We start from the raw sequence: 25,018 nt of genomic DNA on the forward strand, positions 1-25,018 counted from the left end.
AGTACTGAGTAAAGGGTCTCAATACTTACGTAAATGTCATATTTCAGTTGTTTCTTAACACATTTGCAAACATTTCTAAAAACCCGTTTTTAAAATTTGTCATTGAGGTATTGTGTGTCGATTGAGGGATATAAAAAAAAATATATATTATAATAAGGCTGTAATGTAACAATGTGGAAAAAGACGAGGGGTCTGAATACTTTCTGACTGAACTGTAAACGTATACATCTTAATTTTGGAGGACTTTAATTGACGGACAGTGGGGCATAAAAATAATATGATGTTCTGTGTGTGTATAGGGGTGAAGCCGTATGCTTGCACCATGTGTGACAAGAGGTTTTTCCAGCGAGACCATCTACGGAGACACAGCGTCACTCATATGGGTATGGGTCCATTCTGGTATACAGGGTTGGAACGATTTTTGCCTATATTCTAACTACTGCACGAATCAAGGATGGCTAAGAAAACATCATTTGTTTATGATGAAAAACAATTCGTTGTAGAATTTTATTGACCCCCCCCCCCCCCCCCCAAATCTTACTGCTTGAAATCAGGATGTTGATAAGTGTTCTTTGGTTATTGTTGATCATACTCAATGTGATGTGAAGTTTATGGTATTAGATAATTCAATTCTCATCTGTGCAATTTCTTGCATTCTCTGTGGGTGACACCTAGTAAAATTGCCTCATCCTAAAAAAAAATTTTTTTTTTATTGGCCATCATTAATTCACACAACTTACCAACACCCTTTTTAAAAAAAAATATACCCCAACAACCGCAAGCTATTGAGGTGGTAGTGTAATCGGATTCTTCAAGGTGAATAACCTGGAAGTTATGGTGCGTTCGATTGCTGTTGGAAATAAAATAATATGACTTCCCAACTCGGAAATAACCACTTGAACGACCCTCCAAGTTGGAGTGGTGGGAAACTTGGGCCAGTATAAAAATACCAGAATTTCTGAGTTGCGACATATCGTCCCTGTATTTGACACTTTTTGACCAAATATGGTAAAGCGAAGCCATTTACAGTAATGTAGCTAGTTTGGCCCATAATGTGGGGTGACACATTGCTAACGTGGACAATCTAGCAACGTTGGTTCTTTGCCATCAAGTTGAAATGTCATTGTACGCACTCGTGTCATATTTACGACTTCACCAACTGTACAATACGAGAACCATTCCAGCACATCACCATTTGATATCAGTGGTTTATCAGAAGTAAATGTATACACACCTAAGCTTAATTTTGGAAGACTTCAGTCAATGGAGAGAGACTTTAAAAACGCTATTTTCTCTGTGTACAGCGGTGAAGCCGTTCGCTTGCACCATGTGTGACAAGAGGTTTTATGAGCGCCACCACCTGCGGAGACACAGCATCACTCATATGGGTATGGGTCTGTTCACCATGCCCGTGTCATTAAGATCAGGCTACACCTGAACCCTGGTATACAGAGTTGGCAGGGTTTAAATGCCAACCACTGTGCATATTAAGGATGGCCAATAAAATATACAATGCCTTCAGAAAGTATTCAGACCCTTTTGACTTTATTTGTTCAGGGCAGCATAGCCTAGTGGTTAGAGCGTTGGACTAGTAACCGAAAGGTTTCAAGTTCAAATCCCCGAGCGGAAAAGGTAAAAATCTGTCGTTCTGCCCCTGAACAGGCAGTTAACCCACTGTTCCTAGGCCGTCATTGAAAATTAGAATTTGCTCTTAACTGACTTGCCTAAATGTAAAATAAATAAAATCCACATTTTATGTTACAGCCTTATTCTAAAATGGATTAAATATTTTTTCCCCTCATCAATCTGCACACAATATCCTAAAAATTATGACAAATAGGTTTTTAGAGATGTTTGCAAATGTATTAAAAATAAAATACAGATACCTTATTTACATAAGTATTCAGACCTATTGCTGTGTGACTCGAAATTGACCTCCGGTGCATCCTGTTTCCATTCATCATCCTTGATGTTTCTACAACTTGGAGTCTACCTGTGGTAAATTCCGTTGATTTGCAAAGGCACACAACTGTCTAGATAAGGTCCCACAGTTGACAGTGCATGTCAGAGGAAAAACCAGGCCATGAGGTCGAAGGAATTGTCTGTAGAGCTCCGAGACAGGATTGTGTCGAGGCACAGATCTGGGGATGGGTACAAAAACTTTTCTGCAGCACTGAAGCTCCCCAAGAACACAGTGGCTGCCATCATTCTTAAATGGAAGAAGTTTGGAACCACCAAGACTTCCTAGAGCTGGTCACCCGGCTAAACTGAGTAATCGGGGGAGAAGGGCCTTGGTCAGGGAGGTGACCGAGAACTTGATGTTCACTCTAACAGAGATCTAGAGTTCCTCTGGAGATGGGAGAACTTTCCAGAAGGACAACCATCTCTGCAGCACTCCACCAATCAGGACTTTGAGTGGCCAGACGGAAGCCTCTCCTCAATAAAAGGCACATGATAGCCCGCTTGGAGTTTGCAAAAAAGGCACCTATAGACTCAGACCATGAGACACAAGATTGGTCTGGTCTGATGAAACCAAGATTAAACTCTTTGGTCTGAATGCCAAGCGTCACGTCTGGAGGAAACCTGGCACCATCCCTACGTTGAAGCATGGTGGTGGCAGCATCATGTTTTTCAGTGGCAGGGACTGGGAGACTAGTCAGGATCAAGGGATTGATGAACTGAGCAAAATACCTTCCAACAGGACAACAACCTTAATCACACAGACAAGACAACGCAGGAATGGCTTCGAGACGAGTCTCAATGCTTTTGTGGACCTGCCAGAGCCCATACTTATACCCGATCGAATATCTCTGGAGAGACCTGAAAATAGCTGTGCAGCGACGCTCCCCACCAAACCTGACAGAGCTTGAGAAGAATGGGAGAAATTCCCCAGATAAGGTGTGCCAAACTTGTAGCGTCATACTCAAAGAAGACTCTTGCTTCAACAAAATACTGAGTGAAGCGTCTGAATACTTACAGTACCTGTCAAAAGTTTGGACACAGCTACTCATTCAATAGTTTTTCTTTATTTTCTCTATTTCTACATTGTAGAATAATAGGGAAGACCTCAACTATGAAATAACACATGGAATCATGTAGTAAACAGTTTTAAACAAATCAAAACACATTTTAGAATCTTCAAAGTAGCCACCATTTGCCTTTGACGGCTTTGCACGCTCTTGGCATTCTCTCAACCAGCTTCACCTGGAATGCTTTTCCAACAGTCTTGAAGGAGTTCCCACATATGATGAGCACTTGTCTGCTTTTCCTTCACTCTGCGGTCCAACTCATCCCAAACCATCTCAATTGGGTTGAAGTTGGGTGATTGTGGAGGCCAGATCATCTGATTCCGCACTCCATCATCTCCTTCTTGGTCAAATAGCCCTTACAAAGCCTGGAGATGTGTTGGGTCATTGTTCTGTTGAAAAACAAATGACAGTCCCACTAAGCGCAAACCAGATGAGATGGTGTATCGCTGCAGCATGCTGTGGTAGCCATGCTGGTTTAGTGTACTTTGAATTCTAAATACATCCAGTCAGCAGCAAAGCACCATCACACCACCTCCATGCTTCACGGTGGGAACCACACATGAGGTCATCCGTTCACCTACTCTGCATCTCACAAAGACACGGCAGTTGGAACCAAAAATCTAACATTTTGGAATCATTAGACCAAAAGACAGATTTCTACCGGTCTAATGTCCATTGCTCGTGTTTCTTGGCCCAAAGAAGTCTCCTTCTTTTTGGTGTCCTTTTAGTGGTTTCTTTGCAGCATTTCAACCATGAAGGCCTGATTTCATGCAGTCTCCTCTGAACAGGTGATGTTGAGATGTGTCTGTTACTTGAACTCTCTGAAGCATTTATTTGGGCTGCAATTTCTGAGGCTGGTAACTGTAATGAACTTATCCTCTGCAGCAGAAGTAGTTCTGGGTCTTCCTCTCCTGTGGCGGTCCTCATGAGAGCCAGATTCATCACATCGCTTGATGGTTTTTGCAACTGCACTTGAAGAAACTTTCAAAGTTCTTGACATTTTCTGGTTGACTGACCTTCATGTCTTAAAGTAATGGACTGTCATTTCTCTTATTTGAGCTGTTCTTGCTGTAGTATGGACTTGGTCTTTTACAAAGTAGGGCTATCTTCTGTATACCACCCCTACCATGTCACAACACAACTGATTGGCTGAAACTCATTAAGAAGGAAAGAAATTCTACAAATTAACGTTTAACAAGGCACACCTGTTAATTGAAGTGCATTCCAGGTGCATACCTCATGAAGCTGGTTGAGAGAATGCCAAGAGTGCAAAGCTGTCAAGGCAAAAAGACTGCTTTGAAGAATCTCAAATATATTTTGATTTGTTTAACTTTTTATTGTTTACTACATGATTCCATATGTGTTATTTCATAGTTTTGATGTATTCAGTATTATTCTACAGTGTAGAAAATTGTAAAAATAAAAACCCTGGAAGGGGTGTGTCCATTTATGACTGATACTGTATGTAAATGTAATATTTCCTTTTTTTCCTTCAAATTTCTAAAAAATAAAGGAATGTCTAAACCTGTTTTTTGCTTTGTCGTTATGCTATATTGTTTGTAGATTGAGAATGTTTTATTGAATAAGGCTGTAACGTAACAATGTTGAACAAGTCAAGGGGTCTGAATACTTTCCCAGGGCACTGTAACTAGTATATGATGAAAGTTGGCTATATTGTGGTATTTTTACTTTTCTTTCAACTCAATAATATTTGAATTGATCAAGTGTTACTATAATTGGTTTTCTTGTCTCGCGGAAACACCTTAACACACCCAATCCTGCTGCTTGAAATTAGCATGTTGATAACAATAATGCAGCTTGGTACATATTGTTGGTCATACTGTTATGTGGTGTGAAGTTAATGGTAAGATATCACAAACTTGTTCGTCATCCTAGTGCAGATTTTATTGGCTACCCTTAATTCACGCATCTTGTCAACACTTTTTTTTTTGATAAAACCCCAACAACCGCAAGCTATTGAGGTGGCGGAGTATTTTGATTCCTCATGGTAAATAACCTGTAAATTATTGACATCCAGTGATTTATTTATTAATTTTTAAAAATAGGAAATCAATGTAGTATAAATGTGTATATACTTGACCTTTTTAATATTGGAAGACTTCACTCGATGAATAGTGAGACACACAAATAACCTGATGTTCTGTGTGTGTGTAGGGGTGAAGCCGTTCGCTTGCACCATGTGTGACAAGAGGTTTTATGAGCGCCACCACCTGCGGAGACACAGCATCACTCATATGGGTATGGGTCTGTTCACCATGCCCGTGTCATTAAGATCAGGCTACACCTGAACCCTGGTCTACATACTCACGCACCAGACCCTTTTCCCCCTTTATTTATTTCGGATAGTTGGTTTTCCCCACAAGCGCTACACATTGACCACAGATTTTGACGATGTATAACCTGCAGGTCTTGTATATTTCGCTAACACACCACACGTCTCTGATTTGGAGCCATGCCTCAAATTGGTTTGCTAAGATCAAACTATTACAAATACGTCACTTCGTAAGTTCACACCCACTAAGGCCAGATTTGAGTTGTTGGTGTACCACCAGCTAATAAAGCACATCAGATGTTTTATATGCAGTCATTTTAGTATACAGTTTTAACTGAACTTAATAATATTGACTTAGTGAGAAACAAAAAATAATCTGATGTTCTGTGTGTGTAGGGGTGAAGCCGTACGCTTGCACCATGTGTGACAAGAGGTTTTATCAGCGTCACCACCTGCGGAGACACAGCATCACTCATATGGGTATGGGGCTGATCACTGTACCCGTGTCATTAAGATCAGGCTACACCTGAACCCTGGTCTACAGGGGTGGCAGGATTTAAATGCCAGTCATCATACACAAAGAAATGTGCAGATAAGATATTTGATAACAATCTCCCATACGTTCTGATGGAAAGCAGTGGCGCTTAAATTAATACACAATATTGGAGTACTTCTAGTGGATGAATTTTGAGAACCTAAGTAATATATTGTTTTGTGTGTATAGGGGTGAAGCCGTACGCTTGCACCATGTGTGACAAGAGGTTTTACCAGCGCCACCACCTAGCAAGACACAGCGTCACTCACATGGGTATGTCATTAAGGCTATTGGTGAAATGTTTGCATGTTAGGTTTGATATCCAAAACGCCCATAATTCCATTTCCCTTGAGGATGAGAAGGGCTAATATTACTACCAGATGTTGTCATCAGCTCGTGATGTGTTTTGTTATTTGGGGAAAAACAACTACACCGACTGTTCGATAACTCGCACCTCAATAGCATGCGGATTCAGATAACTTGCGTTATCTAATTGTTTATTTTCAACCCGAAAATATTTGAATTGAGCAAGTTCTTAAAAAAATAATTTAAAAAAAAAAGTAGAAGTAGGTTTACCATCTGAAAACGGGTCAGTTCTGCTACATGAAAGCAGCTTGTTGATAACAGAACGGCACTCTGTACATATTATTAGTTGTCCTGTATTCTGTGTGACGTGGTGTTTTAGGTATGAGATGGTGAACTTGTCATTAAGTGTGATATTTCTACATTCTAAACCCTATATTTCCTACCATAATTAAAATGGTGTTCTATAAAGATAACATTTTGTTGCTCAGCCTCAATTCACGTATATACAAAAATATATCATTAACTTGTGCTTTGTTGGACTCCCAAAACCACCGCGAGTTATCGAAGTGGCGGTGTAATTTACATTTCTTCAGTGTGAATCCTCTGTTATAATTCAGTGTGAATCCTCTGTTATAATTCAGTGTGAATCCTCTGTTATAATTCAGTGTGAATCCTCTGTTATAATTCAGTGTGAATCCTCTGTTATAATTCAGTGTGAATCCTCTGTTATAATTCAGTGTGAATCCTCTGTTATAATTCAGTGTGAATCCTCTGTTATAATTGCATAGATTTACAACCAGTGGTTAATAAACAATCAACGCGTACACATATTAATCGACTCAAACATTTTCAATTGCTAGACTGTGAAACAGAAAAATAATACAATGATGTTGTGTGTGTGTGTGTGTGTGTGTGTGTGTGTAGGAGTGAAGCCGTATGCTTGCACCATGTGTGACAAGAGGTTTTATCAGCGCCACCACCTGGCGAGACACAACGTCACTCACATGGGTATGGGTCAGCTCACTGTACTCCTGTCATTAAGACCAGGCTACACCTGAACCCCAGTATACAGGGTTGGCAGGATTTATAAACTAGTCATGCACAAAGAAATGTACAGGTGAAATATATTGTTTATTTTATTATAGGTTTTAATATCCAAATAAGTCCAGAATTTAATTACCCTTTAAGGATGACTCTGTTGGGCTAATATTACCTCCAGATGGCATCAGCATCAGTCTTCTGGATAAAAGCATTACATTTTTTGGCTAGAAACTCCATTGACCACTCAGTAACTCATGCCTCAGTAAGTTTAAAGAAACATGTATTTTTTTAAATGATGGTTGTGGAGATGTCTTCCAGGATTTGTATGTGTTTTTTTTCTTTCTTCAAACCAGACAGTTATGTGTTGTTGTAAATGGAGGTCATTGGAAACTGTTAGATTTCTACAATCTGAAAACACCCAATCCTGCTCAGTGTTGCCAACTTGGCCACTTTGCGCTAGAGTCACTAGATCTAGCAAAGTTTTGGATCCCTCCTCCCATTTCTACCCCCTGAAAGTGATTAAGACAAATTCAGCAGTATTCAAGGCATTCTCAGAGGGTTTGCTTCTGAGAGGTTTCAGGAATTAGCAACCGGCTATGTGATGTTCACATTCCTTGCAATTTGTTGTCATCTAACAACTTCTAGTGACAAATTGTGCAGCCAATAGCTTCCCCCCCCCCACAAAAAAAAAAGTTGGTAACACCGGTCCTGTTGTGTGAAGGCAGAATGTTCATAATAGCCATGGGTATATAGTCAGTCCTGCTGTTTTTGTGCTTGGAGTTTATGGTGAACCAAATATTGGACTTTAATATGGCGTGTGAGGCACAACAGTAATGTATTGATGCTCTTGTGTGTGTATAGGAGTGAAGCCGTACGGTTGCACCATGTGTGACAAGAGGTTTTACCAGCGTTACCTCCTGGCAAGACACAGCCTCACTCATTTGGGTATGGTCCGCTCACCGTACCCACCGTACCCAAGATTAGGCTACACCTGAACCCCAGTATACAGGGTTGGCAGAATTGATATGCTAGTTGTGCTAAAATAAATATATAGGTGAAATGTTGTTTTAGATGTTCAGTTTCATTACCCCAAGAAATCCATGTAATTTATCTTAAGGATGAGAAGGACTAGTTTTACAACCAAATGTCATCAGGCCATGACATGTGTTGTGGACTAAAGCATAATAAATGCAGTCTTAATTGGCGAAAATAACTACACTGACCACACAGTAAAACATGCCTCAATCATTTTTAAATTGGAATAACTCACGTTTGTCGAGATGTCTTCCAAAAGGTTAGGTGTATTTTCAAACCAGTTATGATGAGTGTTTTTGGAATTGCTGTTATTGGGAACCTGCAGAAACGGTTAAAGATGTCTACAATCTGAAAACATCCAACCCTGCTCAGTGTTGCGAACTTAGCCACTTTGCACTAGATCTTTTGGATCCCCCTCTCCTTTCCCCCCTAAACATGACTAAGGAAAATTCAGCAACATTTAAGGAGTTCTGGGTTTTAACTCTGAGAGTGTTCAGAAAGTCAGCGACTTGCTTGCAGTGAATTTGCCTATTCAGAACAGCAGCATACGCACTCACTGTGCTGATGATCACATGCCTTACAAATTTGTGTTGACATTATCACACAAATCAATGTTCTACTTCGTCTACAATTTCTAGTGATATATTGCCCTACCAATACCTGTTTGCTTTCCCCACAAAAAGTTGGCAACTCCAGTTCTGTTGCGTGAAGAAGGTTGATAACAGCACCTGGTGTATATTGTCTGTGCTGTATTTGTGTCTGAAATGTGTGGTAAACCTAATAGTGGAAGACTAACGAGGTAAAGCTGTGTATTGATGCGTGTGTGTGTGTGTGTGTGTGTGTGTGTGTGTGTGTGTAGGGGTGAAGCCGTACGGTTGCACCATGTGTGACAAGAGGTTTTACCAGCGATACCACCTCTCAAGACACAGCCTCACTCATTTGGGTATGGGTCCGTTCACCGTACCCACTGTACCCACTGTGCCCAAGATCAGGCCACACCTGAACCCCACTATACAGGGTTTTCAGGATCTATATGCTAGTCGTCATGCACAAAGAAATATAGGTGAAGTATTGTTTTCAAGTTAGGTTTGATTTCCAGAAGTCTGGATGAGAAGGGATATTTTTACCGTTTAGACTACAATCATCAGCTCATGTGATGTGTTGTGGCTGTGGACTAAAGCGTTTGAAAAATACATAGTAAAAAAAAAATGGTTGGAGAAAACATCTCCCTTATTCTTCCGTCTGAATCCCCCTGTAAATGATTGCATGGATTGAAATGAGTGGTTAAATTTGAAGCATAAATGGATATACTGTACTTTAAACTTCCAATTGGAGTGTGAGGAACAAAAGTAATATCTCAATGCTCTGTGCATTCAGGTGTGAAACCTTACGCTTGTACCATGTGTGACATGAGGTTTGTTCAGCGCTACCACCTGACAAGACACAGCCTCACTCACACGGGTATGGGCCCGCTCACCGTACCCATCACACATATAGCAGCTAGTAAAGGATGTTAGTAATGGACTTTCACAGATGAAAGTATTGGAAGAGTTCTAGAAAAGAACGGTTTCTCATCTACATCATTTTGTAACGAGAAATTACTATTTTGTTTTTTTAAGTTTTAAACACTGCAGCAATGCTATTTGTAATACATTCTAGTACATGTTCCATATTATCTGTTTAAGAAATGCCGTTTTAAAGCTAGACCCCTAAAGATCTTCAGCTAATTGCGAATTTATCATTTGGATGTCAAGATAATGAATACATCATTTATTAGAATAATGAAATGTTTCCAACATGTCTTGACCAGGCACTTCCATGTAGGCTTAAATCATTTATATTTTAAAACAAGGTGGCGTTTTAGGCTTGTGAGAGATTGTCTAGCTACTTAGCTAGACAATGATAGTTTAGTGTACATTTCTGTTAACTTGTAACTACAACTAACATTGTGAAATGGTTCGTTTTCGATGTTGACACACATGGTACGTTATTTAGTGATATTTACTTTACGATATTTGGCTTTCGAGCCAGTTATTTTGTGGTCGGATAATGCATTCTGCAATGGCTTTATTGACACACAATTCCAGATTTTATTATGTACTTTAATTCGGTGCTTAGTTCACAATTAGTTCACAATTGCATGTGTTGATTGTTCATATTTAGCTACTCGTGTTTTTTTGATGTAACAATTGAAATATCAAAAGTAGTCTTCATTTGAGCTGATAAAACAAGTTAGATTGCAGCATCTTCACATCCTTGTAATAGATTGTCCACATTGTGACATGACAAAAAGCACTTACTGTAATTGTAACATGCTTATGGTAGCCAACTTTTCTCTCCACGAATAGTGTTTGTAGAGCTAGCTTGAGCTCTTTAAGTTTTGTTTGTACACATTGGAGAATGAGAGCTAATGTATTGCTCTGTGTGTGTATAGGGGTGAAGCCGTATGCTTGTCCCATGTGTGACATGAGGTTTATACAGCGTAACCACCTGGAGAGACACAGCCACACTCATACGGGTATGCGCCCATTTACCATACCCTTATCCCCAAGAAAGGCTATTTTTAATCAAAACAAATACGACCACAACAAACTCGAGTTTGGATTGTCAAGTCATTTGATGGGATGTTGAACCAGCCTCAAACTATCAAGTAAAACGTTTCAGGGGCAATCGAGTTGGTATGATGAATATCATCTTTTTTTTTTATACAAAAACGGAGATTCCACTCTAATCTACACATAATGAGTTGATGACAAAACATCTTAAAATGTTACCGGAAGTGTAGTTTCCTATCATGCTTAATTCCTGTCCAGAAATGGACTTAGTTTTGTCATGAGAACTAAAGAAACCTAGTTTCCCATCACTTTAACAAACATTTGTAGATGCAGTTAATGTAACCAGGAGACTTTAGTAAGAGCAAATCATATACAGTTTGTTGTGGTTGGACTCTGTGGATTTGATGTGATGAATCTGTTTGTGTGCTCTTTTAGGGGAGAAGCCTTTTGCTTGTGACATGTGTGACATGAGGTTTATCCAGCGTTACCATCTGGAGAGACACAAGCGTGTCCACAGCGGAGAGAAGCCTTATCAGTGTGAGCGCTGCCAGCAGGTAAGAGAACTTGCGCGCACACACACTTAGACACACACACACACACACACTTAGACACACACACACACTTAGACACACACACACACACCCAGGCATGTACACATACACACACACGGCCGCCCGCATTGGAAAGATACCTTCTCAGTGTGAGCAGTACCAGCACATAACAGAACACGCCTTACGTGCTGGTACTGAGGAACGCATGCACACGTGGACCCACATGGAAATGTCCTCTTACGTCACAAAACATCTGTCGCAGGGTGAGCAGTGCCAGCTCATAGCAGACTGTTATCACAGAAGCACACATACATACTGATACAGGCACGCATCATACCTATGCAGCACTTGTAGCAAAGATGTGCCCTACCAGGTTAGAAAAGTTATTTTTGAGGGCGAGCAGTGCCATCACGTAAGATAACGTATCTCACTGGTGATGCACACAGTGACACATACCAACACAAACAGATGCCTGCCCGTGTCAGTGTTCTCCGTATGAGCAGTGCCAGCAGGTAAGATAATGTGTGCACGTACTCTGACAGGCGCACACGAGCCTCCATGCACGAGAAAGTCCCATTTGACCAAACAGACACAGTGGGTTTAGTTGTATTGGGCATGTGTCCACACACTCATCTGTTTTTTGAAATGAATGCTGAATAAATCCTTCTCTATGTTTGTGTTGTAGAACTTCTCGCGGACGGACCGGCTGCTTCGACATCGACGGCTGTGCCAGGGCAGGGGTGTGGCCAAGGTGGAGAACCAGCCGTGCTGCGAGCCCCGCCCTTACTCCCAGGAGCCCCCGCCTGCTCCACCAACTTGGAGCCCCCTGCACCCCCCTCCTGGTCGGCTGGCTGTCTGACTGACATTCCCCCCACCCCCATCGTCCCTCCATACACTTACACACATACACGACTACCACCTCCACAGAGAGACAGGACTTGCCACAGGGTCTTTGTCACGCAGCCCTGCGCTCAGTGGCCACACTCTGGCAAAGACTGATCCTGCAGCTCCAGTCCTGAGGTTACTATGACAGAGGGACAAATACAGGTAACTGACAAAATAAAGGAAACACTTGAGTAAATGAGGGATACAAAGTATATTGAAAGCAGGTGCTTCCACACAGGTTTGGTTCCTGACTTAATTAACATGCCATCATGCTTAGGGTCATGTGTGAAAATGCTCAGTTGTCCCTTATTTTAGCTCCTATGACTAGAAGGAGAGATCTGTGGCTTTGAAACGAGTCTCAAAGGTGCATAGGGGTTTAAAGTGTGTGTGTGTGTGTGTGTGTGTCTCAGTCACCAGATCTCAACCCAATTGAACACTTACGGGAGATTCTGGAGCGGCGCCCGAGAGAGATTTTTCCTCCACCGTCAACAAAACACCAAATGATGGAATTTTTTGTGAAAGAACAGTGTCGCATCCCTGCACTAGAGTTCATGTAGAATCCATGCCACGGTGTTTTGAAGCTGCTCTGGCTCGTGGTGGCACAATGCCCTATTAAGACACTTTATGTTGGTGTTTCCTTTATTTTAGCAGTTACCTGTTTTTATTTGTTGTGTTTTGTCGTCTTTTGAGAGCGAGTTTCCTTCGATAGTTAGTCTAGTTTGTTCTTAATATATCAGATCCTTTCTCAAAGTTAAGTTTTGTATTATTTAGGTTTATTGTTTGTGCACTTGGTGGTACTCTTGGGGAGGGTGGGGTTACTGTTTGTCGTTACAACCTGGTAATGATGAATGTGTGTGTGTGTGTATATATATATATATATATATATACATGAATATATAACAATATACAACAGAGGATGTCTGTGGAAAATGTAGAACATGTAGTTTGTGAAGGGGGGGGAAAAAGGAGAAGTTGTCAGACTGGTACAGGTGTCAGAACTGTTAAAGAAAAAGGGGTTCCATATAGTTAATTTAGGACGGTATAAGCAAGTGGAGGACGTCCTAACAGGTCAAAGGTGAAGGGTCAGGTCAGAGGATGTTTTATTGGATAGAGGATGTGCTGATGACTCAGGAAGTGGCACAGACAGGATGACGGCGTTACCAATTCCCATTACACCCTTTAACGGTGTACGTATGTACAGGAGGTCTATGTGAGAAGATCGCAGGCTCTTTCACGCTCAGTTCCATTACAGATGTACGTGGAAAACAACGGCACAAGATGGCAGCTTCAGCAAGTCCCATTACTTTGTGTTTGTACAGATCCTCATGTTGAGAGGATAGCAGGAGGTATACAAAATCTTGTGGCCTTAGAGCGTGCTTATTTTTTATATGTTTTGTATTTTATTCATTTGCCTTTTTGTTTTTTGAATTAATGGTTTAATTATTATTATACGATTATAAGGAACTGCCACTGCCTTTTACAAGCGGGGTATATTTTTCCAAAGCTGTCAACCTTATAGAACACTGCTTACTGCAATGGCACTATAAGGCATAGGCTTATAGTGCCATTGGCAAATCCTTCCTCTGTTCTTTGAGATAATTGATATAGTGCTGGTTATTATTGTTAATAATGTAACCCCTTGTGTAATCATTCAGTAACCCTGGGAGTTTGACAATTCCAGTGAGATGCTAATAGTGCTAATATCAGTCAGGCAGTGCTTTGGCCAGCTACAGGCCATATCGATCATTTTGTCATAGCTAAATCAGCAATTGCTTCACTACACACTAACAAATGCCTTTTCCTGAGTTATGTGGGGTATGTGTGTGTATAAAGGATTTGTGTTATGTTCTTTCTGGGGTTAGCCTTAACCCAAATAAGATCTGACTCTTAAATAATCAATGTAGTGCTAAATGATATTGTAATGAATGACTCTGTAACATGTAACAAACTTTTAAACATGTCTGTGGTTTACCCCCTCTAATTGTAATGGTTACAGAGCACGGAGATGCTCTAGTTAATGTCTACCTACTCTGACATTTTATCTATTTCTATGTGGGTTAGTCAGTGGGTCTGTTGGCGGTGTTCCCCAGCAGCCTGTCTGGACTAGTAGAGCAGCCTAGGAGAGGCTCTCTGAAACTTGGCCCTGAGGACTCCCTGTGTGTGCTGGACTTCACTTCAACCGAATCATTGAATTTAATTCATGTTTCTCTATATCACCATGCTACTACTGTTAGTGAAACAATGTACCTTTGTTTATTTAGTAATACCGTATGTATATTCCAGAAATGTTGCGATGTACAGTCGGCAGTAGTTAAGAGATTGAACTGTTCAATTATGCCTGAGTGATTTAGAGGATGCCATCCAGCAAACACAGGTGCCTCCTAGTACCAGGGTTAAGAGACTCCAGCTTACTGTATGATTTGGCAAGCCCATTCCCTAAGAAATGTGGGGGAAATGCCACCAGTGACCACGACTGCCCACCAGTGAGGCCGTAGGGCAAGGCGGGTTGCCATGAACTTTTAAATCCCTATGTTCTTGTCTTTTTAAGTATTGTTATCAATCTTATGGTGAAAATGCAATAGAATCTCTTTTGTCTGATCAGTTAATACAGTGAAATGTTTTTTTCTTCTAAGCATCAGACAAAGGATGGAGCGATTTAGAGAAGAGCTCTTCTCTCTTCCCCATCGCATTTGACGATTCTGTTAATGTTTCAAGGACCTTTTTTTATTTTATTTCTGAAAGTATTGTAAACACTGGAGTGATAAAAACAAAAGACAAAAAAACATGGAATATGGATATTTTTCTTTTTTAAATCAGTACTAGATTTTAGTCTTTAGACAGAGCCTCTTACTCCTCAACTTGACAAAGAAGATGGACAGAACCATTTGGATCAGTACTGTGTTGAGAGCCCAGGGCATCTAGTAATTTAAACATTTAGAGGTGGTAGTACCTCAAGACAATGACTGTTTTCATACAAATCCCCTTCTATTTGTAGTAAATGATATTGCTAGAGGTAAGCAACAGCATCTACAGTAGCTATCACAGGTTAGCCTTTTATTTTTCTCTGTTAGTCTTGCATGCAGTTCTGGTCCTCCAGTTAAGATGGGATCTTATATTGATTATTCTTTTGTGTAGGCAAAATAAGTGCATCAAAAATAAATGAAATAAACCTTGTGATCCAGTTAGTTTTAATTGTATGGAGTAAGGGGAGAGGCTTCTTACCATTATGCTGAAATAAAAAGACTTTGTAAAAGACGTGAGTTTTGTGTCTGTTTTTAATCCCGACAGTCCTGTCTAGGATCGATGGCGTGATGGTGAGTGTATGCATATGTGTCCTCAGGAGGGTGCCAAAGTTGAGAGGAAATATGAGATGAACACAGAATGATTATCAGGAATCTACAATATGACACTGACTAGCCTGAGTCCCGGTATGTGCTATCATGTCAACTTGTCATGCCAAGCATGTTAGTGTCATGCCAAGCATGTTTGGCTTGACAATGAGCAATGGACTTGGCAAGAGCACAAACCTGACCTGGGACCGGGGTAATATGGCACCTCTGTCTGGATAGAATAATTTGTTCTTTGGTGTTTTATTGAAACATTGCTATGCTTAGTTATATACTCTTCATTGGGCCTGATATAATAAAAAAAAACATTGATGCTGATCCTAAAATGTAACTGGGACGACTTGTGGCGTCCTCTAGAGAGCCTATACCAAGCAGTAGTTGGTGTTCATGTGTTGGCATGAATTCGAAAGGCGTAGTTGATATAACTGCAACCCATTTCTTGTCAAATTAAATGGCCCGCCTTGGGTTCAATTAAACCGTGTTTGTGATCAGGAAGTTATTTTTGAATGTATTTCCCCAGAAACACTGACCTTGGTCCTTTACCCCACATCCCCCTCAAACAATCAACACCTGCAGAGGAGGGCTGAACATAATGAGATGGCAGGGAGGAGGAGAAGGACTGAAGCAGGGCGTTAGTCAGGGGTGTCCTACTCAAAGGTCTGTTTATTCACCTTCATTTTGATAGGGAGTCACTGCTGAGACCAAAGTCTCCCAGATGAGCCCTGTTTTTCTTTTCATTTTTTTCCCTCATTTAACCTTTAACTAGGCAAGTCCGTTAAGAACAACTTATTTACAATGACGGCCTAGGAACAGTGGGTTAACTGTCTTGTTCAGGGGCAGAATGACAGATTTTGTACCTTGTCAGCTCGGGGATTCAATCTTGCAACATTTTGATTACTAGTCCAATGCTCTAACTACTAGGCTATGCTGCCGCATTGATATGGAGTTCGTCCCTCCTTTGCTGCCAAAACAGCCTCCACTCTTCTGGGAAGGCGTTCCACTAAATGTTGGATCATTGCTGCGGGAACTTGCTTCCATTCAGCCACGAGCATTAGTGAAGTCGGCACTGATGTTGGGCGATTAGGTCTGGCTCGCAGTCTGGGTTCCAATTCATCCCAAAGGTTTTCGATGGGGTTGAGGTCAGGGTTCTGTAGGCCAGTCAAGTTCTTCTGCACCAAACTCGACAAACCGTTTCTGTATGGACCTCGCTTTGTGCACGGGGGCATTGTCCTGCTGAAAGAGGAAAGGGCCTTCCCCAAACTGTTGCCACAAAGGTGGAAGCACAGAATCGTCTACAATGTCATTGTATGCTGTAGCATTAAGATTTCCCTTCACTGGAACTAAGGAGCCTAGCCCGAACCATGAAAAACAGCCCCAGACCATTGCTCCTTTTCCACCATACAGTTGGCACTGGCAATTCAGGCAAGTAGCGTTCTCCTGGTATCTGCCAAACCCAGATTTGCCAGATGGTGAAGCGTGATTCCTCACTCCAGAGAACTCGTTTCCACTGCTCTAGAGTCCAATGGTGGCGAGCTTTACACCACTCCAGCCAATGCTTGGCATTGTGCATGATGATCTTATGCTTGTGTGCGGCTGCTCGGCCATGGAAACCCATTTCATGAAACTACCGACGAACAGTTATTGTGCTGACGTTGCTTCCGGAGGCATTTTGGAACTTGTTAATGAGTGTTGCAACAGAGAATGTTTATGCGCTTCAGCACTTGGCGGTCCCGCTCTGTGAGCTTGTGTGGCCTACCACTTCGCGGTTGAGCCGTTGTTGCTCCTAGACATTTCCACTTCACAATAACAGCACTTACAGTTGACCGGGGCAGCTCTAGCAGGGCAGAAATTTGACAAACTGACTTGTTGGAAAGGTGGCATCCTATGACAGTGCCAAGTTGAAAGTCATTGAGCTCTTCAGTAAGGACATTCTACTGCCAATGTTTGTCTATGGAGATTGAATTGCTGTGTGCTCGATTTTATACACCTGTCAGCAACGGGTGTGGCTGAAATAGCTGAATCAACTCATTTGAATGGGGTGTCCACATACTTTTGTATATATAGTGTATATTATGTCCTGGGAATGCCCCCAACATCCAATTTAATGGTCCTTATTGTACGGTGCTGTGATAAAGTATGTGTGCAGAAGGTTATTCCAGAAAATTCCATAATATTCAGGATAGTGTTGAGTTAACTTTCAACAAAGAAGGTTAGTTGGGGAAAATGTATTTGTTTCCATGGTTTCTGAGTTCATTCGAGATCTAACTAAAATGATCTTGCTAACTCATTGATCCTGCTTTCTGGAATACCCCTGAGGCCACACCTTTCTTTGTTTCCTTCTCAAGGATATCTTAAGCCTCACCACCTCAGTTGACCTCAACACTGACTGCAATGCTTTCAGACTTTTGGGGTTGTAATGAAACCAGCTCACTGAGGCATCACTCATAGAGGGCACTCCCTCTCTCTATATCTCTCTCTATCCCTTTGTCTCTCCCTTTCTCGTGGGTTCAGCCATACACTGTAATTTACAGCACCCTGGAGCTCTGAGCACTTAACACAGAGCCTTCCTGATTAAGGGGAGAGTATGTCTGCTGATAGGGGGGAAGGGTGTGTGCGTCTTTTCATAAAGCAGCCCACTGGGTACAGATGTCAATTCAACGTCTATTCCACGTTGGTTCAATGTAATTTAATTGAAAGGATGTGGAAACAATGTTGATTCAAACAGTGTGTGCCCAGTGGGAGGTGTCTGGGTATTATTTTTAGAGGTTCGCTAAATAACAGACACCTGGTAAGGTTGCAGACAGTTTGGTTGGACATTTGGCATATTGTCGTGGGGAAGATTCTAGAACTTTGATCAAGCTTTTATTTATCTATTCTCATGGACCTTTCAGACGTTTCTGAAATTAGAAAGGGTTAAACCCTCCTTTCCTTTCCCAATGGTCGAGCCAGGATCCCTCACTGTCATAAATCATGAGTCATTCTTTAAAAGCACCTCAGACCCAGACACCCCACCCCTCTTCCCACCATGAGGTCCAGGGGTGGCCTCTCATTTAGTGGTTAATTAATAAATTAATCAGAAGCTCTGTAACTGCAGTGATTGGCCCTAGGTCATCTATCACGGTATCACCATGGTTACTGTCTGTGGTAATTAAAGATTATATTTAAGCTCGTCGATACATGTCCTGGAGGGGTCTGTGGCTTCATGACAGCATTTACACACACTCACAAAAATACACAGATAAAAACATGTTAGTTGTAAATTCTCCAAACATTATGAGAGAGTAGAAAGCTATCTGGTCCATTTCACAAATGGGTGAAATGAGATAGGAAGAGATTGTGGAATTTGATGAGAGAGAAAGTCAAGCCACAAAGGCCCAGAAGATCTAGGCCAAAGATCATGTTGACTTAAAAGGAAACAGAACGGCGCTCGGTCATATGGACATACAGTGTGATCCTACATTATCACCCTTGAAAAGAGGAGCAAAAATGACTACAAAATAAATCATTAAATTACTGAGCTATATTGCTAAAAAAAGAAGAAGGGGAAATTAGATAATTTTATATTAATACAATTGCTTAGAGAAAGAGATTTAGTTTAACAAGGCAGGGGTCAAAATTATTGACACTCCTGTTTTCAATACATTTTGATACCTTACCTTGCGAGGATAATGGCACTGAGCCTTTTTCTAAAATGTTGTAGTTGTTGGAAAACACATTGGGAGGGATCTTAGGCTGGCAGCATACTACCCTGCATCCCACTGCAGGTTTGGTCCTGGTCAGTCCCTGGATGGGAGACCAGATGCTGCTGGAAGTGGTGTTGGAGGGCCAGCACTCTTTCCTCTGGACTAAAAAATGCCCCAGGGCAGTGATTGGGGACATTGCCCTGTGTAGAGTGCAGTCTTTCGGATCGGGACGTGAAACGGGTGTCTTGACTCTCTGTGGTCAGTAAAGATCCCATGGCACTTATCGTAACAGTAGAGGTGTTAACCCCGGTCTCCTGACTAAATTCCCAATCTGGACCTCATACCATCATGACCACCTAATCGGCCCCAGCTGCCAATTGGCTCATTCATACCCCCTCTTCTCCTCTGTAACTATTCCCCAGGTCGTTGCTTTAAATGAGAATGTCAGTCAACTTACCTTAATATCCTTAATACCATTAGTCTGCACTTATGGACTGCTACTCTTCAATTCAAACCGCAGGTTTTCAATGGGTTTCAAGTCCGGAGACTGAGATGGCCACAGCAACATTTTGATTCTGTGGTCAATGAACTATTTCTTTGTGGATTTTGATGTGTGCTTGGGGTTATTGTCTTGCTGCCAAGTTTCACCACCATATTTTACGGTAGGTATTGGGTTCTTCTCTGCTTATGCATTCTCATTTCGACACCAAACTGATGCCAAACCCACCACTGGTGGGTGGAGCTCTTTTCATGTCATCTTACCAAAGCACTTTTTCCATTCCATGTGCCAATGCCGTTAAACAAACTACAGGCGTTTACATTTGTTGGATGACATGAGAATAGAGTTCTTTGGCCAACAATACCAGTGGTGGGTTTGGTGTCAAAATGAGAATTCATGAGCATGGTTGTGGATCTTTGATGTTATGGGGCTATTTTGCTTCCACTGGTCCTGGGGCCCTTGTTATGGTCAACGGCATCATGACCTTTACCCAGCACCAGGACATTTTAGCCAAAAACCTGGTTGCCTCTGCCAGAAGGCTGAAACTTGGACGCAAGTAGATCTTTCATCAAGACAATAACCCCAAGCACACATCAAAATCCACAAATAACATTTTTATTGGCCACAAAATCAACATTCTGCAAAGGCCATCTCCCATCATTGAAACATTGAAAACCTGTGGTTTGAATTGAAGATGGCAGTCAATAAGTGCAGACAAAGGATATCAATGATCTGGTAGGATTCTGTATGGAGGAATGGTAAAATATCCCTCCCAATGTGTTCTCCAACTCATAAAACCTTTTAGAAAAAGGCTCAGTGTCATTATCCTCGCAGGGTGAGGTATTGAAAATAGGCGTGTCAATAATTTTGACCCCAACCTCTTTTAGAGAGAAAATGTATTACTTGTTAACCAAAATATCTTTCTCTGATCAATTGTATTAGTGTAAAATAATGTCATTTCCCTTTTTTTTTTGCATACAACATAGCTCAGTATTTGAATTCTTTATTTTATACAGTAATTTTTGCTCATCTTTATCAAGGGTGTCAATCATTTCAGACCCCACTGTATATCAACAACCAACCACTCTGTGCCTGATCTAGAAAAGACTTATGAGTGTCAGCTTGTTTACTCAGCAGTGACATAGTGGATTGGTGAGAGAACCCTCTGAGTTATCTTAAAGTGAGCGTGCATTAGCTTCAAATTCAACCATGATTTAGACTGGTCAACACTAGTGTATGGAGGGGGAGCAGAGAGGTCAGCTTAATGGAGAACTGTAACTTCACATGCTTTTAAAAGCCGTGTAAATTCCTAACTGAAGGGAAAATGACACCCCTTGCTGCTTTTTCCATGTGTTGTAGAGCTTGAAAAACGACTGCCTTAACACCACCTACTTACTGGGGAACTAATGTTATTGCCTCTAATACTGTCTGCTACCCCAACTACTAGTCCCATTGTGTCTGTGATTAAGGCTAGCTGCTGTATGATTGGCTAATCATGAGATGGAACTAAATGTTGTTTAATTACCCACACATACCAAAATGTATGCAAGCATGATTCTAAGTCTCTTTGGACATAGGTGTCTGCTAAATGGCATATATTATATCATATTGTATTGTGGTTCCTGATTGCTTCCCTGCAGTATTGAAACCATGATATCATAGCCAATGCATGTTCATCATGTTGTTATATTTGCCATTTACTAGGACAACGTAAGAGAGCAGGCACTTTCACTGATAGACCTCTTAGCAATTCTTTCAGCTGAGATTAGTCTAATAAAAAGTTATAAATCAAAATGAATATTGTAAAAAATAATAGTCTGCAGCATCATCGTTTATTAAACCATAAATCGATGGTAAACGGGGTGAATCTCTGAATGAGAATGAGGGTCGTCTTCTCATGGTTAGCGCAATCCAGGATCCTTGGGACGACCCTAAACCCTAACATTAACTCCTACCGTTACCCTAACCTTAACCCTTACTTCAACCATTTTAAATGCCATCTTAATGGGTGTCCCGTGTGGCACAGTTGGTAAGAGCATGGCGCTTGCAATTCCATGGTTGTTGGTTTGATTCCAATGGAGGACAAGTATTAAAATGTAAGTTGCTCTGGATAAGTGACTTACAATATTGTAACCCTGAACAAGCACACCTGATTTGAGTGTATTTTATTTTTACAGGGACATGGTACATTAATCAACGTTTCAGTAAAAGTGCCGGTTTTAGCCAGCCGGCTAATTTTCATCTGCAGTCCCTGGGCAGGTTATTAAAAACAATTACAATATAGACAATCATTAAGCAGTGAGCACACGCAGAGCAACATAGGACAAGCAAGACATAGCATACAGACAGAGCAACATAGGACAAGCAAGACATAGCATACAGACATAGCAACATAGGACAAGCAAGACGCAGCATACAGACAGAGCAACATAGAACAAAAAGCAGCAAGACAAAATTCATAAAAGCAACAAAGTGTTTCCACACCTCACAAGCTACAGACAACAGACAACATGGAAAGCGGCAATACACAGCTAGGGATTATGTTCACAAATCTGATTGACCTTTAGCCATGTATTCACACATTTTGTGAAAGTGTGATAGGTGGTGCAGTTATGTGTGTCTGATGGCAATGTATTCCAGACATGGGAAGCTCTCACAGAGAAAGCGGATTTACTAAAGGTGCTTTTCCTTAAGGGAACTATACAGTCACCTCTCATGGCAGACCTTGTGGATCTGCTGCCATATGTTTGGGTTTTCTGTTTAACAAAAATACTGAGTGGAGGGGGAGCCAGGCCATTTAGGATCTTGAATACAAGACATGCATCGGTGTATTGCACAAGATTTTCCCAACTCAGGAGCTCATGCTTTCTGAGGATGTAACAGTGATAATGGCTATTGGGCTTCCTATCAAGCACTTTGAGAGCCTGTTTGTAGACAGACTGAATAGGTTTTAATGTTGTACAGAAAGCTTGGGCCCAACTAGTCAAGCAGTCTGTTAAGTGGGGGAGTATCATAGATTTGAAGTACAGTTTTGCTACCTCTGTAGTCAAACAATTTAGTATAAATCGGAAATTAGCTAGGTTGAATTTGGTTATCTGAATTACCTTTTTCACATGCTTTTTAAAAGAGGTTGGAATCAAGTATGATGCCAAGGTACTTAAAACATCTAGTTCAGTTCATCTGAACAGTTCATCTGGTTCAGTAGCATCTGTTGCCCTCTTTGTGAAGAACATGCAAACAGTTTTTTTCACATTGAGATGCAAACACGAGTCACTGAGCCACTTTGTAACCTGGACCATTGCAGTAGTGAGTTCTTGTGCAGCTTGTTGTTTGCTCTTTGCATGCATATATATCACTGTATCATCTGCATACATTTGAACTTCAGACCCAGTACAGGCAGAAGGCAGATCATTAATGTACAGGCTGAACAGGAGGGGCCCCAGTATTGACCCTTGGGGCACGCCCACATCATAGCTAAGAGTGGGCGACAGCTCATTGCTCACTCTGACACACTGAGTTCTGCCTTCAAGGTATGATTTCATCCATCTCAAGGCATCGGGGGAAAAGTTGAACTTGGACAATTTTGTGATGAGAATCTCATGGTTAACAGCATCAAAAGCCTTCCTTAGGTCCAGAAACACAGCCCCAACAACGCCCCCTTTGTCCGTCTTGGACTTCACATTTTCCAGAAGAAAGCAGTTGGCCGTTTCTGTGGAGTGTTTCACTCTGAAGCCAAACTGCATGGAGTGTAATGTGAAGGAGCTATTGTTGAGGTGGGCAATCAGTTGTTCTGCTACACACTTTTCAACAACATTTGACACCACAGGTAGTATACTAATGGGCCTGTAGTTACTCATGTCAGCAGGGTCGCCCGATTTAAAGATGGCCGTTATTATGGCCGACTTCCATACTCTTGGAAACACCCCGAGACCAATAGACGTGTTGGTGACCTTAATAATGGGGCCAACGAGTGACTCTTTGTAGTTTTTAAGAAAGGTAGAGTCCAGCCCAAACACATTTTTGGCTTTAGAGTTCTTTAGTGAGCTAATCACCTTGTTCACCTTAGACTCAGAAACCTCCCTTATGATGAAGACAGGTTGAGCGTCATTCACTAGCACTTAACCCAAGAAACCAGTGGAGTGGTTCTGTGTCAGTACCCTGACAGAGTCAATAAAGTAGGAATTGAAGGCTATTGCTATTTCGATTGCATCCTGTGTTAGATTTTTATTCACCATGATTTCTAGTCTTTTTGCAGTGTTACTATGGTCTTTCACTGTTAACTTTATTAGATACTCCAAAGTCAATTTAGAATTTCCCTTTGCTTCACCAATTATGTTAATAAAAAAGTTTGCCTTGGCCTGTCTGATTTCTTTAATCACCTTATTTCTCAACATGGTAAACCTACGTCTGTCATGCTCCAATTTGGATCTTAGGGCTATTTTTAGAGCATAATCTCATTCTTTCATCAATTTCCAGATTTCTTCATTTAGCCAAGGAAGAGTTCTCTTTTGGCCAGGTTTGGATTTGATTTACTATAGGAAACCATTTATTGCAGTCTGGATTGTGGATAGAAAAACCTGACTATCAGCTTTCACGTCTGTATAGGACAAGCGATCATTCCAGTTAATTCCCTTAATTGCGTTTTCAAAATAGTTTAATTCACTCTTAGGTATTCTTAGTTGATCCGGCTTTCTAACAGTAGAGAGGTTAAACCTGCTCTTAGACAGCTTTCTGGCTATAAGTGTCAGATTATGATCAGATAGCCCAGTAACCATATTGAATGATTTAGTCACTCTCTCTGGTTTATTACTGAACACCAAATCAATCTGTGTTTTAGAGCAACAAGTCACCCTGGTTGGTCCTTTAACTAGCTGTGTAAGGTCAAAGGTATCCGTTTGAGGGTTTTCCTACAAGACTTGTCTTCATAATTAATGTTAAAATCTCCCATTAAGATGACCTCTTTCCCAAAATCACATTCCCTAAGCATGTTATTAAACTGATCAAAAAACACACTTTTGGTGGAAGGTGGCCTATACATTCCAATAAGGGTAAAAGACATTTGGGGAGACAGTGTAACGTTCAGGCCAATACATTCTAGTTCATTATCACATGACCACTCAATTTGTTTATATCGGATATGTTCTTTAATGTAAATCATCAGACCCCCTCCTCTTCCTTCAATCCTGTCTCTCCTGAAAACATTGTAGCCAGGCACAATCAAAGCAGCACATGGAGGGTTTTATGGAGCCGTGTCTCTGA

At 41.2% G+C, this 25,018-nt stretch overlaps 1 protein-coding gene across 50 annotated transcripts in view; it reads left to right on the forward strand.

The window, feature by feature from the left end:
* znf740a (zinc finger protein 740a) overlaps nucleotides 1-15,483 on the forward strand; it is a 32,195-nt gene extending 16,712 nt beyond the window's left edge. For 15 of the 50 annotated variants that reach the window (XM_036950271.2, XM_036950273.2, XM_036950277.2 and 12 more), the window contains 12 exons: nucleotides 300-383; nucleotides 1,305-1,388; nucleotides 5,205-5,288; nucleotides 5,719-5,802; nucleotides 6,047-6,130; nucleotides 7,088-7,171; nucleotides 8,066-8,149; nucleotides 9,099-9,182; nucleotides 9,617-9,700; nucleotides 10,674-10,757; nucleotides 11,230-11,348; nucleotides 12,031-15,483. In XM_036950271.2, coding sequence (XP_036806166.2) covers nucleotides 300-383; nucleotides 1,305-1,388; nucleotides 5,205-5,288; nucleotides 5,719-5,802; nucleotides 6,047-6,130; nucleotides 7,088-7,171; nucleotides 8,066-8,149; nucleotides 9,099-9,182; nucleotides 9,617-9,700; nucleotides 10,674-10,757; nucleotides 11,230-11,348; nucleotides 12,031-12,204 — 1,133 coding nt within the window. In that variant the 3' untranslated portion in view covers nucleotides 12,205-15,483. The remainder of the gene's footprint in view (nucleotides 1-299; nucleotides 384-1,304; nucleotides 1,389-5,204; nucleotides 5,289-5,718; nucleotides 5,803-6,046; nucleotides 6,131-7,087; nucleotides 7,172-8,065; nucleotides 8,150-9,098; nucleotides 9,183-9,616; nucleotides 9,701-10,673; nucleotides 10,758-11,229; nucleotides 11,349-12,030) is intronic. The other 35 variants (XM_036950311.2, XM_090205621.1, XM_090205624.1 and 32 more) reach the window with 11 other exon arrangements.
* Nucleotides 15,484-25,018: the final 9,535 nt, after the last annotated feature.

Source organism: Oncorhynchus mykiss, chromosome 17, assembly GCF_057628025.1.
Source record: "Oncorhynchus mykiss isolate SJ-2025 chromosome 17, ASM5762802v1, whole genome shotgun sequence".
In the NCBI taxonomy this organism is placed as follows: Eukaryota; Metazoa; Chordata; class Actinopteri; order Salmoniformes; family Salmonidae; genus Oncorhynchus; species Oncorhynchus mykiss.